The sequence below is a fragment of the Nicotiana tabacum genome, chromosome 1 (genome assembly GCF_000715075.1).
Source record: "Nicotiana tabacum cultivar K326 chromosome 1, ASM71507v2, whole genome shotgun sequence".
Lineage (NCBI taxonomy): Eukaryota > Viridiplantae > Streptophyta > Magnoliopsida > Solanales > Solanaceae > Nicotiana > Nicotiana tabacum.
In genome coordinates, this window is record NC_134080.1 from 50,420,948 (window position 1) to 50,435,661 (window position 14,714).

A 14,714-nucleotide genomic window follows, 5' to 3' on the forward strand; every position below is an offset into this window, starting at 1 on the left:
TTATTGCTTGCTGGTGACGGTTCAGAACCCATAGTGACCGACCAGTAACTGACAGGAATTTAATATTTTGGTAACTAGACCGATGGGACATTTCAATATCCATTTGTTGCTTACATCATAGTCGGGTGTATTAGTGACGTTCATCACTTATGTCATGGCCCATCGAGACGGGATTCGGAAGTTCATATCGTTTCTGGCCTTCTTCTCTCTGAGAAACGAGGGGACTATCTGTATACGGTCAAAATAGGGCTCACCTCTTGTGTGACTAATCGAGAATGGAATATGATAGGTTAAGGTTCGACTTCATATTATATCGAACCATAGTGCAAAATTAGATCATCGAGCTCATGCCCCAAACACCGATCAATCGAGATCGAGCGAGATCGAGACCGAGTAAGATCGAGGGAGAATTACCTAGCCAAATAATAGAAAGCTGAAATATCCGCAATCGGTCGAGGATCATGACAGAAATCACAACACGTTTCAAGAAGAGGCCGATTAATTAGCTAATCATGAGATTTCTTACCTCATATAGAATTGTATCAAGAGTAGGACTCCCCTACTATATAAAGGGGGTCTGATCATTTGTAAAAGACATCATTATCACGCAATACAAAGCAATATACTGTCAATTTCTAGCTATCATTATCTTGTTACTCTGTTCATAAGTTGGTTGAAACATGTTTTGGTTCAAGGGTGACTGAACTCGAGGGCCAAGGCTATTCAACTTGTGTGGTTTGCATTTATTCTTTTATCGTCAATTTCAATATTAATCTATTCTCTTAAATTTTTATCAAGTTATAACACATATCCTTAAAATCGCGTATAAATTAAGTTGTTATCCGTTTTTAAGGGTAAACAATGTGATGTACTCAATTTATGATAAATAAGTGATATCTAGAACTTGAGCTTGGTTTAAGAGATGGTGATAATCTTTATTGAGGATTTGTGATGAGTGGCGATAATTCATAATTTTAGTACATTAATTACCTTGCATTTTATGTGCTTTAATGTTAAACTACACTTTATTTGCGCGTAACGAAGTCTATATTATGTGTAGGTGAATTGGATATGAAATTCGAGGAAAAGGAAGATTTAATGAATAAAGTATGTGCGAAAACTGTGGAAAGAAGAAAGAATGCATTAAGCAGTGAAAAGATGAGGAAGCTGGCAAAGCAAGCCTATGAGCTCATGTTAGAGCTGGCTAAGCGAGCCTTTGAGCTCGTGTGAGAGCAGGCTACGCGAGGGATGAGGCGAGCTCCAACTCGCGTGAAGGCTGGCGACGCGTGGTCTAGGGCGAGGTCCATCTTGCGTGGAGCCTCGCGAGGCATGGTCTGAGGCGCGCGTACTCCGAATTTTGAAGGTTTATTTCGTCTCCTGGTTTGACTAAGACTTGGCCTATGTCGTTTAGGTCTTTCCCTACACATATAAATAGATATTAAACACCACTTTTGAAGGAGTTTTGCGACCGGAGGCAAGAATAGATCGTGGAACAATTGTTGGGAGATAGAATCGCCGATTTCTACATCCCTTCATCTTAACTTTGTAATTTATTTATGCAAAACACTTGGGATATGTCACGACCCTAAACCCGAACTCGATCGTGATGGTGCCTCCCGTGAATACAAGGCCAGCTGACACATTCCCAATTTATTTTTAAACAGTTAAGATAATGCAAGTAAGTCTTAAACACATTAACTATCTCAAATAGATAAGATGAAACAGTAAAGTTGTGGAAAATAAGGCCAACACAGCCCGACATAGGGTGTCACTAGTCATGAGCATCTATCAATATACTACAAGTCTGAAGCGTCTACAAAGCTATTACAGAATCACTAACAAGAGAAAGGAAATGAGATAGGGGGGAGAAATACGGGACTGCGGATGCCAAGCAGCTACCTCGTGAACTCCGAAGTCTGCCGGGAGCTCTCAACTCTCGCTAGCAGGATCAGCAACACCTGAATCTGCACACAGGGTGCAGGGAGTAAAGTGAGTACTCCAACTCAGTGAGTAATAACTATAAATAAAGACTGAAAGCAAGAAATCACGTAAGGCACATTACAGGCTATAATAAAGCAGTAAAAAGCCAGTAAAACAGTGAATAAGTAAAGATATGTAAAAATCACTTCAGTTCAGTTTAAACTTCATAAAAGGCCTTTTTAACAATTAAGCAGGTAAATGACAGGCAATAAGGAAGATAAGCACATAAAGGTTCGTCCCTCGGGCACAATGTCAACAAATCCGTCCCTTGGGAAATATCTCAGAACAATACCAGCCCCTCGGGCTATATCTCACATCACAATGGGTACCCACACTCACTGGGGGTGTGCAGACTCCTGGAGGGGCCCCTTACGGCCCAATCACAATATCAAGCCATCTCGTGGCATTATCACTAAAGCCTCGGCCTCATATCAACAAGCCACCTCGTGGCGTATAAATTTCAGGCCCTTGGCCTTATAATCATAATCAGTGTTTTCTCACAACATAGGCCATTGGCCTTACTCAGTCAGAATCTCACAAGCCGCTCGGGCAATAGTGATGCTCATCCCATAATATTATTCAAAATATCATTTAAGTGTTAAAACAGAGTAAACATGGCTGAGTTATGAAAATAGTAGAATATAGCATGACTGAGCTCAAGTATAAAATCAAACAGTGAGGAAATATCAATAAAAATGCCCTAAGGGTTCAAATAGTTGGCATGAGGCCCAAATATGGCATTCAAACATGATGATAGCAAACAATTTTCAGTCAAATATGCGGTAAAATAGTCATTCAGGACGGATTAAGTCACAATTCCCAACAGTGCACGACCCCACGCTCATTCTCTAGCATGTGCGTCACCTCAGCACAACGATGTGCGATCTGGGGTTTCATACCCTCAGGACATCATTTACAATCATTACTCACCTCAATCTGGTCTTAACTCTAGCTCACGATGCCTTTTCCCCTCGAATCGGCCTCCACTCGCGTCGAATCTATCCAAAATCAGAATCACGATGTCAAAATATGCTAAGAAAATGAAGCCCAAGCAAAAATAATCAATTTATAGCATAAATCCCAAAATTACCAAAACCCGACCCCTGGGCCCACATCTTGGAATTCGATGAAATTCACATCAATATATTTCTTATCTCCCCACGAGTTCATACATATCAAAAGTACCACAATCCGACCACAAATGGTCCCTCAAATCCCCAAGTCTAGGTCTCCAATACCAAGCCCTAGTTTCCCCAATTTTAACCCTTAAATTCTATTAATTACAGCTCTAATCCATGAAATAATACCATAGGAACGCGTTTTAGGTCCAAAATCCTTACCTCTATGAAATCCCCTTGACATCCTTCTTCAAATCGCCCAAAAAACTCCAAAAGCCGACTTATAAATGGTGAAATAACTCAAAAATCGCGAAGGAATGAATTTATATGTTCTGGCCCAGGGAGTTTGCATCTGCGGCCAAATTCCCGCTTCTACGGTACCGCATTTGCGGTCCTTGAACCGCATTTTCGGTCCTCACTTAAGTCGCCCAGCTCCGCATCTACGATGCCTAGCCCGCACCTGCGCCATCGCAGGCGCGGTTCTTCTACCACTTTGTGGTTCCTGCCAATTTCACCAGCTTTCGCTTCTATGAATCTTTTCCATATCTGCGGCCTCCCAACCGCAGATGCGGTTATGATAGTAGATTTCCAACTTTAGCTGCCATTCAAACTTCCATTCCTTCCGTCAACCATCTGAAATCACCCCGAGGCCTCCGGGACCTCAACCAAAAACACAAACATATCCCATAACCTCATTAAAACTTATACCAATCTTCAAAACACCTCAAACAACATCGAATCAACCAAAACTCATCGGATTCAAGCCTAAGTTTCCAAAATCTTCCGAATTCCGCTTTTGATTAAAAACCCAATCAAACCACGTCTGAATGACCTGAAATTTTGCACACACATCCCAAATGACACAACGGGACTACTGCAACTCTTAGAATTCCATTCCGACCCCTATATCAAAATCTCACATATCAACCGGAAAACGCCAAAAATCCACTTTCGCCAATTCAAGCCTAAATCTACTCCGGACCTCCAAAATACATTCCGATAACGATCCTAAGTCACAAATCACCTCCCGAAGCTATCGAACCATCGGAATTCACATCCGAGCCCTCTAACACATAAGTCAACATCCGGTTGACTTTTCCAACTTAAGTTTCCTCAAAAGAGATAAGTGTCTCAAACCTTACCAAATCTTTTCTGAACCCGAGCCAACCAACCCGATCACATATAGAACCGATACACAAAGCAATAAGAAGCAAAAATGGGGAAAACGGAGTGGTAACTCATGAGATGACTGGCCGGGTTGTCACATCCTCCCCTCTTAAACAAACGTTCGTCCTCGAACGAGTCAAGAAACATACTTGAAGTTTCAAATAGGTGGGGATATCTGCTTCTCATCTCCCGCTCGGTCTCCCAAGTGGCCTACTCCACAGGTTGACCTCTCCACTGCACTTTCACTGAAGCTATATTCTTTGACCTTAACTTTCGAACCTGACGCTCCAAAATAGTTGCTGGCTCCATATTATAAGTCAAATCACCATCCAACTGAACCGTGCTGAAATCTAGAACATGAGACAGATCCTCAATATACTTCCGGAGCATAGAAACATGAAATACCGGATGCACACTCGACAAGCTGGGTGAAAAAGTAAGCTCATAAACCACCTCCCCAATCCTCCGAAGCACCTCAAAAGTCCCAATGAACCAATGACTCAATTTACCCTTCTTCCCAAATCTCATAACACCCTTCATGGGTAAAACCTTCAACATAACCTTCTCACCAACCATGTAGGACACATTTCGAACCTTCCTGTCAGCATACTCTTTTGTCTCGACTACGCTATACGAAGTCTCTCCTGAATCACCTTCACCTTTTCTAAAGCATCCTGCACCAAGTCTGTCCCCAATAGCCTAGCCTCACCTAGCTCGAACCAACCAACTGGAGATCTACACCGCCTCTCATACAAAGCCTCATATGGATCCATCTAAATACTCAACTGGTAGTTGTTGTTATAAGCAAACTCTACAAGCGGTATAAACTGATCCCATGACCCTTCGAAATCAATGACACAAGTACGCAACATGTCCTCTAATATCTAAATAGTGCGCTCGGACTGCCCGTCCATTTGAGGGTGAAAAGTTATGCTCAACTCAACCTGAGTACCCAACTCTTGATGCACAAACCTCCAAAACTGTGAAGTAAACTGAGTGCCCCTATCTGAAATAATGGAAACCGGGATACTATGCAAACGAACAATTTCCCAGATATAGATCTCTATCAACCGCTCTGAAGAGTATGTAGTACACACAGGAATGAAGTGTGCAGACTTGGTCAGCAGATCCATAATCACCCAAATAGCATCGAACTTCTTCAAAGTCCGTAGAAGTCCAACTACAAAATCCATAGTGATCTACTCCACTTCCACTCTGGAATATCCATCCGCTGAAGCAAGCCACCCGGTCTCTGATGCACATATTTCACCTGCTGACAATTGAGACACCGAGCTACAAATCCCACAATGTCTTCTTCATTCTTCTCCACCAATAATGCTGCCTCAAATCCTGATACATCTTCGCGGCACCCGGATGAATGGAATACCGCGAGCTATGGGCCTCCTCCAGAATCAACTCCCGAAGCCCATCTACATTGGGCACACATATCCGACCCCGTATCCTCAACACCCCATCATCACCAATAGTCACATACCTGGCATCATCGTGTTGAACTCTGTCCTTAAGGACAAGTAAGTGCAGATCATCATACTGGCGCTCTCTGATGCGATCATATAAGGAAGACCGAGAAACCACACAAGCCAATACTTGACTGGGCTATCTAACCTCACAAACCGATTGGCCAAGGTATGAACATCAACTGCAAGAGGTCTCTTCCCAATTAGAATATATGCCAAACTTTCCATACTCACCGCCTTTCGGCTCAAAACATCGGCCACCACATTGGCCTTTCCCGGATGGTACAATATAGTAATGTCATAATCCTTTAGCAAATCCAATCACCTCCGCTACCTCAAATTAAGATCCTTCTGCTCGAACAAGTGCTGTAGGCTACGATAATCAATAAACACCTTACAAGACACACCATACAAGTAATGTCTCCAAATCTTCAATGCGTGCACAATGGCAGCCAACTCTAAATTATGAATGGGATAGTTCTTCTCATGGGGCTTCAACTAACGAGAAGCATAAGCAATAACTCTACCCTTATGCATCAATACACACCCACTACCAACTCTCGAAGCATCGCAATACACGGTATATGAACCTGAAGCTGATGGCAAAACTAGCACTAGAGTCGTGGTCAAGGCTATCTTGATCTTATGGAAGCTCTCCTCACACTCGTCCGATCATACAAATGAAGCACCATTTTGAGTCAACTTGGTCAAGGGCGATGCGATAGATGAGAATCCCTGAACAAACCGGCGATAATAACTCGCTAAACCAAGAAAGTTGCGAATTTTTGTGGCTGAGGACGGCCTGGACCAACTCTGAAACGCCTCTATCTTCTTCGGATCAACCTGAATACCCTCGCTGGACACCACGTGCCCCAAGAAAGTCACTGAACTGAGCCAAAACTCACACTTGGAGAATTTTGCATAAAGTTTCTCCTCCCTTAATATCTACAACACAATTCTTAAATGCTCCGCGTGCTCCTCTTAACTACGCGAATACACCAGAATATTGTCGATGAAGACTATGACAAACGAATCGAGATAAGGTCGGAACACACTGTTCATCAAATGCATGAACGCTGCTGGGGCATTAGTCAGCCCGAAAGACATCACCAAGAACTCATAATGACTATATCGGGTCCTGAAAGCCATCTTAAGAATATCCGAGTCCATGATCTTCAGCTGGTGATAACCTGAACGGAGATCAATCTTGGAGAACACTCTCGCTCCCTGAAGTTGGTCGAATAAATCATTAATGCGAGGCAAAGGATACTTGTTCTTAACTGTTACTTTGTTCAATTGCTTATAATTGATGCACATACTCAGAGTGCCATCCTTCTTCTTCACAAATAGAACCGGCGCACCCCAAGGTGACACACTAGGATGAATGAACCCATTATCAAGGAGTTCCTAAAGCTGCTCCTTTAACTCCTTCAACTCCGCTGGTGTCATACGATATGGCAGAATAGAAATGGGTTGAGTGCCCAGCACCAGGTCAATACCAAAGTCAATATCCATGTCCGCTGGCATGCTCGGTAGGTCTGCAAGAAACACATCGAGAAAATCCCTCACAACTAGAACAGAATCAATACTGGGAGTCTCTACACCGACATCCCTCACAAAGGTTAGATACGAAAGACAACCATTCCCAACTATACGTTTGGCCTTCAAGAATGAGATTACCCTATTGGGAACATAATCAGTCAAACCTCGCCACTTAATCCGTGGCACACCTAGTATAGCCAATGTCATTGTCTTAGCACGACAATCCAGAATAGCACGATACGGAGATAGACAATCCATGCCCAAAATGACATCAAAATCCACCATACACAATAATAAAATATCCACTCGGGTTTTCAGACCCCCAATAGTCACCACACATGACCGGTACATAAAGTCTACAACAACAGTATCGCCCACTAGGGTAGACACATGAATATGTGAAATAAGAGACTTATGGGGCGTACCCAAATAACGAGCAAATTATGATGACACATAAGAAAAGGTGGAACCAGGATCAAATAATACAGAGGCATCTCTGTGGAAGACTGAAACAATACCTGTAATAATAACATCAGAAACAATTGCATCGGGTCTAGCTGGAAGTGCATAGAAATGGGCCTGACCACCACCTAAGCGACCTCCCCCTCTAGGGCAACCCCTAGCTGACTGACCTCCACCCCTAGCTGGCTGAGCGGGTGGTAGTGAAGTAACTGGCGCTGAAGTCGATGACTAACCCCTCTACTGAGATGAACCTGCAAGATGACGAGGGCACTGCCTCCACATATGACCCATCTCTCCACACTCATAACAACTCCCAGGTGCTGGAGAAGGGTAATGAAGGGAACCCCAAGCACCGGAATGTCTAGCAGATGCACTCGGCATAGAAGAGCCCTAAACTGATGGAGCACGGGACAAACTATGAGCTGGAAGGGCACTAAGTGATGATTGGCCCTGATGAGAATTGTGAGAACCATGACCCGACAACGGCCCACAATAACCTGGGCAAGCTAGCTGAGCATGCCTGAATGGATGGCCTCTACCATGCTGAAACTGACCTCTCGAAGGAGCACCACTATAACTACCAAATCCTCGAGGCCTCTTGGCCTCCCTCTCATCTCGCTCCTGGCGACGAACAGAATCAATCTCCCGAGCAATGTCTATAACCTCCTCAAAGGTAGCACCAATCACCCTCTCCCTGGTCATGAGAATACGAAGATGATAAGTGAGGCCATCAACAAACCTCCTAATCCTCTCTCTATCTATTGGAACCAACCAAATAGCATGACGAGCTAACTCAGAGAACCTCATCTCATACTGCGTCACAGTTATATCTCCCTGACACAACCACTCAAACTGCCTGCGCAGCTCCTCTTTGCGAGACTGTGGCACATACTTCTCCAGAAAGAGAACGAAGAACTGTTGCCAGGTAAAGGGTGCTGCACCAATAGGCCTATGCCTCTCAAAAGTCCCCCACCAAGTGAAAGCAGCTCCAAAAACCGATAAGTAGTGAAAGCGACCCCGCTGGTCTCCAGAATGCGAAGCATCCTCTAACACTTACCCAAGAAACCCTGGGTATCCTCGCCCTCTACACCACTGAAGGTCATAGGCTGAAGTCTACCAAACCTCTCCAACCTATGTTGCTCGTCCTCTAGCATGGCAGGAACTACATAGTCCTGAGTAGTTGCAACCGACTGGGCTAGATGTGCCCCCGATGTATGAAGTCCCTGCATGACCTGCTCAGGTATGCGAGCGGTGGGAGTCTAATTGCTTCCCCCGGCCTGAGAAGTAGCTGCGACTGTAGTGACTGAAACCGCCTGAGCTAGGCCAGTGCAAATTGATAGAATCTGAGCCAAGGCCTCCTGAAGACCCGGAATCACAATAGGCACAGTTGGTGCCTGAGCTGGTGCTACTGGAGCATCCACAACTAGGACCTGATCCTGAACAGGGGCGGTTGGTGGATCTGCAGGTGATGCCCTAGTTGTTGTGGGAGCCACACCTCTGCCCCTACCGTGACCACGACTGCATCCTCGGCCTCTATTAGCCACAGCTGGTGGTATTGGTGGTCATGCATCCTGACCGGTAGTGCGTGTCCTCACCATCCGTGAGAGGATAGAATAGCAGAAGTTTAATACTCGGATCAACAAAGTCACACGATAAGAATTTCAAGAATATGAAGTTTTTCCTAAAGGTTCTGCATCCTCTCGAGGATAAACACAGACGTATCTATACCGATCCGTGAGACTCTACTAAACCTGTTCATGACTCGTGAGACCTATGTAACCTAGGCTCTGATACCAACTTGTCACGACCCTAAACCCGAACTCGGTCGTGATGGCGCCTCTCATGAAGACAAGGCCAGCCGACACATTCCCAATTCATTTTTAAACAGTTAAGATAATGCAAGTAAGTCTTAAACACATTAACTATCCCAGATAGATAAGATGAAACAGTAAAGTTGCAGAAAATAAGGCCAACACATCCCGACATGGGGTGTCACTAGTCATGAGCATCTATCAATATACTACAAGTCTAAAGCATCTACAAAGCTATTACAGAATCACTAACAAGAGAAAGGAAATAAGATAAGGAGGGAGAATCACGAGACTGCGGATGCCAAGCAGCTACCGTGTGAACTCTAAAGTCTACCGGGAGCTCTCAACTCTTGCTAGCAGGATCAGCAACACCTGAATCTACACACAGGGTGCATGGAGTAAAGTGAGTACTCCAACTCAGTGAGTAATAATCATAAATAAAGACTAAAAGGAAGAAATCATGTAAGGCACATTACAGGCTATAATGAAGCAGTAAAAAAGCCAGTAAAATAGTGAATCAGTAAAGATATGTAAAATCACTTCAGTTCAGTTGAAACTTCATAAAAGGACTAACAATTAAGCAGGTAAATGACAGGCAATAAGGAAGATAAGCACATAAAAGTTCGCCCCTCGGTCATAATGTCAACAAATCCACCCCTCGGGCAATATCTCAGAATAATACCAGCCCCTCGGGCTATATCTCACATCACAATAGGTACCCGCGCTCACTAGGGGTGTGCAGACTCCTGGAGGGGCCCCTTACGGCCCAAGCACAATATCAAGTCATCTCGTGGCATCATCACTAGGCCCTCGACCTCATATTAACAAGCCACCTCGTGGCGTACAAATCTCATACCCTCGGCCTCATAATCATAATCAGTGTTTCTTCACAACATAGGCCCTCGGCCTTACTCAGTCAGAATTTCACAAGCCACTCGGGCAACAGTAAAACATGATGCTCAACCCAGAATATTATTCAAAATATCATTTAAGTGTTAAAATAGAGTAAACATGGCTGAGTTATGAAAACAGTAGAATATAGCATGACTGAGTTCAAGTATAAAGTCAAACAGTGAGGAGATATCAATAAAAATCCCCTAAGGGTTCAAATAGTTGGCACGAGGCCCAAATATGGCATTCAACCCAAAACATGTTGATAGCAAATAGTTTTCAGTCAAATACGCGGTAAAATAGTCATTCGGGATGGACTAAGTCACAATCCCCAATAGTGCACGACCTCACGCTCATCATCTAGCGTGTGTGTCACCTTAATATAGCACAACGATGTGCAATCTGGGGTTTCATACCCTCAGGATATCATTTACAATCATTACTCACCTTAATACGGTCCAAACTCTAGCCTGCGACACCTTTGTCGCTCGAATCGGCCTCCACTCATGACGAATCTATCCAAAATCAGAATCACGACGTCAAAATATGCTAAGAAAATGAAGCCAGAGCGAAAATAATCAATTTATAGCATAAATCCCGAAATTACCAAAACTTGACCCCCGGGCCCACATCTCGGAATTTGATGAAATTCATATCAATAGATTCCTTATCTCCCCACGAGTTCATACATATCAAAAGTACCACAATCCGATCACAAATGGTCCCTCAAATCCCCAAGTCTAGGTCTCAAATACCAAGCCTAGTTTTCCCAATTTTAACCCTTAAATTCCATTAATTACAGCTTTAATCAATGAAATAATACCATAGGAATGAGTTTTAGGTCCAAAATCCTTATCTCAATGAAATCCCCTTGAAATCCTTCTTCAAATCGCCCAAAAAGCTCCAAAAGCCGACTTAGAAATGGTGGAATAGCTAAAAAATCGCAAAGGAATGAATTTATATGTTCTGGCCCAGGGAGTTCGCAGCTGCGGCCAAATTCCCGCTTCTGCGGTACCGCATTTACGGTCCTTGAACCGCATTTGCAGTCCTCACTGAAGTCGCCCAACTCCGCATCTGCGATGCCTAGCCCGCACCTACCCATCGCAGGTGCGGTTCTTCTACCGCTTCTGTAGTTCCTGCCAACTTCACTAGTTTCCGCTTCTGCGACTCTTTTCCGCATCTGCGGGGGTCGCACATGCAGCCTCCCAACCGCAAATGCGGTTATGACAGTAGATTTCCAACTTCAACTGCTATTCAAACTTCCATTCCTTCTGTCAACCATCCGAAATCACCTCGAGGCCCCCGGGACCTCAACCAAAAACACAAACATATCCCATAACCTCATTCAAACTTATACCAATCTTCAAAACACCTCAAACAACATCGAAACAACCAAAACACATCGTATTCAAGCCTAAGTTTACAAAATCTTCCGAATTCCGCTTTTGATCAAAAACCCAACCAAACCACGTCCAAATGACCTGAAATTTTGCACATACATCCCAAATGACACAACGGAACTACCGCAAATCTCAGAATTCCATTCTGACCCCTATATCAAAATCTCACATATCAACCGAAAGCCGCCAAAAATCCATTTTCGCCAATTCAAGCCTAAATCTACTCCGGACCTCCAAAACACATTCTGATCACGCTCCTAAGTCCCAAATCACCTTCCGAAGCTATCCGAACCATCATAATTCACATTCGATCCCTTGAACATATAAGTCAACATCTGCTGACTTTTCCAACTTAAGCTTCCTCAAAAGAGACTAAGTATCTCAAGCCTTACCAAATCCTTTCCGAACCCGAGCCAACCAACCCGATCATATATAGAACCGATACACAAATCAATAAGAAGCAGAAATGGGGAAAACAGGGTGGTAACTCATGAGCCGACTGGCCGGGTCGTCACAGGATATTGTTACTATGTGTATGAGTAGCTAAATTCCTAATCTAGGGTTTGATGGAACCTATTGAAGGATGATTTTTCCATTGCGTTTAGTATAAATTTGCCATTTACTTTTCTCTACTTGTTCAACTATATTATTATTGTTGTTGGTTGAAGGGCCCTCAATTGACTGTGCCTATTTAGTGTGTACTGCTCGAGAGAGAGTACACATTTAGGTAGTTGTTGAACAACACCACTCCTAACATATTTGAGATATCAATACGGAGGGTTTAAAGGCGGGATTAGAGATAACGAAACCTTGGTGCGATCATAGTGAGCGATAAATTAGTGCCAGCTAGCGTAGTTCCAAAGAATACATCTAGTAAATTGTAGTAGTTGCGCGAGAGAGAGCTACGACACTCAGAGTACTCACGATCGATAGAGAATATTTAGCCAAAATTATAGAAAATATAGCGGGGAGAATTCGAACAATAGGGGAAATAAAAACCCTATACCTTTCCAATACTTGTCTACAACTTGTTCGTAGTTAGTTATTAATTACTGCATTTTTCATTACGTGATATTTAGTTAGTAAATATCCAATTTGTTATTTAAATATTTCTGAAGATTGAATGTGAATTTATGCGAGTCTATTAGCTGTGCTTATTAGGTTAATTCCCTATGGGATTCAACTCCGGGCTTGTTGACCGGAATATATTTCCAACAACCGCTTAGTCCTTTTTATAAAGCATAGTTGGGTGTGATCAAATTTTAGCACTGTTGCCGGGGAATTAATGGTGTTATTAATTGCAGCTAAAAGAAGTGCTAGAATTCTTAGTGTAGTCAATTTTCTTCATTTTAAACTAAATACATTGAAATTCTAACGTTTGTAGTCTTGGGTGTTACAGGTTCATGCCTAGAAACTCCTCAAGAACTGGTGAATTGTTCGAAGCATTATCAGTTCCTGAGAAAGTTTTCAAGGCACTGAATCGTGCAAACAAGAAGGGCAAACAGCAACAGAACTCAACAGAACAAAGTGAACCAGACATGGATGACGGAGTAGAAAATCCAAACAACAGAAACAATGTGAATGACCCAAATAATCAGGGTGTGGTGCCTCGTGTTCCAAAAGCAGTCTTGTATGATTGGGCACAACCCACCTCCAAAAATCTGGCAACTGCAATTGCAGTCCCTTTGATAAAAGTGGAATCATTTCAAATCACAAACAACATGCTACAGTTATTGCAGCACAAGGGATTGTTCTCAGGATCTTACATTGAAGACCCTCAGCAGCATCTGAAAAATTTCTTATCGATATGTGTCATGCAAAGGAAACCAAATGTGACACCGAAAGCAATAAGGCTGTTGTTTCCATTCTCGGTGATGGGCGAGGCTCAGACTTGGCTCAATTCACTCCCCATAAACTCCATCACTACTTGGGAAGAATTAGTCAAGCAACTGTTGAACAAGTTCTACCCACCCAATAAGACTGTAAACAAGTTGATGAGATATTGAGCTTCAGACAAAGATCAACAGAAACACTACAAAAAACATGGGAGAAGTTCAAAGGTATGTTGGTCAAGTGTCCACATCATGGCATTCTAGATCAGATGTTGGGGCAGAGGTTCTATATAGGATTGGTAGACAACTTAAAGGCCAATGTTGATGCTTCAGCAGGTGGAGCGTTTTTTAGCAAATCATTCAGAGAATGCAAGATCCTACTTGATAAAATGGCTCAAAACTCAAGATGGATGACAAGAGACTCTACGATCACTTTTGTCGTTCATTTGGTGGATTTGGACCCAAATAACTCATAAGTCAAAAATATAGCCACTATGATGACGCAAATGAGTATCATCACCAAAAAGATTGATGAATCAGGCCAGAAGCAGCAGGTATACATAGTTGATACGACTAATGGGGGATTATGTACATCATGCATTAACCAACCATATGTATGCTCGTGGAGTGCGGAAAGTGACAACCAGAACTATCAGGAAAATATGAACTATGTGGCTAACTTTGGAGGACAGAGGCAAGGTGGTCAAAATTGGGGACAACAGAACCAGCAATATAGACCAGCACAATAGCAGTACAATAATAGCAACAATCCTGGTGCTATGCGACCACAGGGTCAAGTTGTGCCTTATCAAAGGCAACAAGGATACAATCAGCAAAATCAGCAGCCCACTTATCAACAACCTCAACAATAACAGATAGTGCGACAAGATGATGAGTTGTTTGAAATTAAAGGAATGTTGCAACAACTCATTGGGGCCAGTGGGAAAATGGAAGAAAAGGTCCACCAAATGCAAGCAAAAGGTAGTATCGCATGACTCAGCTATCAAAGGCATTGAGATTCAACTAGGGCAGT

At 43.2% G+C, this 14,714-nt stretch overlaps 1 protein-coding gene and 1 non-coding gene across 2 annotated transcripts; one reads left to right on the forward strand and one right to left on the reverse strand.

Moving 5' to 3' along the window:
- The first annotated feature begins 13,387 nt into the window (after positions 1 to 13,387).
- LOC142162687 (uncharacterized) lies at positions 13,388 to 13,855 on the forward strand. The gene has a single exon (XM_075219206.1). The coding sequence runs from the start codon at positions 13,388 to 13,390 to the stop codon at positions 13,853 to 13,855; it is 468 nt and encodes a 155-aa protein (XP_075075307.1).
- LOC142165272 (small nucleolar RNA R71) lies at positions 13,834 to 13,940 on the reverse strand. The gene has a single exon (XR_012696136.1). It is a non-coding gene; the product is annotated as a small nucleolar RNA R71 (small nucleolar RNA).
- Positions 13,941 to 14,714: the final 774 nt, after the last annotated feature.

What these genes read in the sequence shown, in the direction of transcription:
- LOC142162687 (XM_075219206.1), top strand. Translation starts at nt 13,388, where the DNA reads ATGGATGACGGAGTAGAAAATCCAAACAACAGAAACAATGTGAATGAC.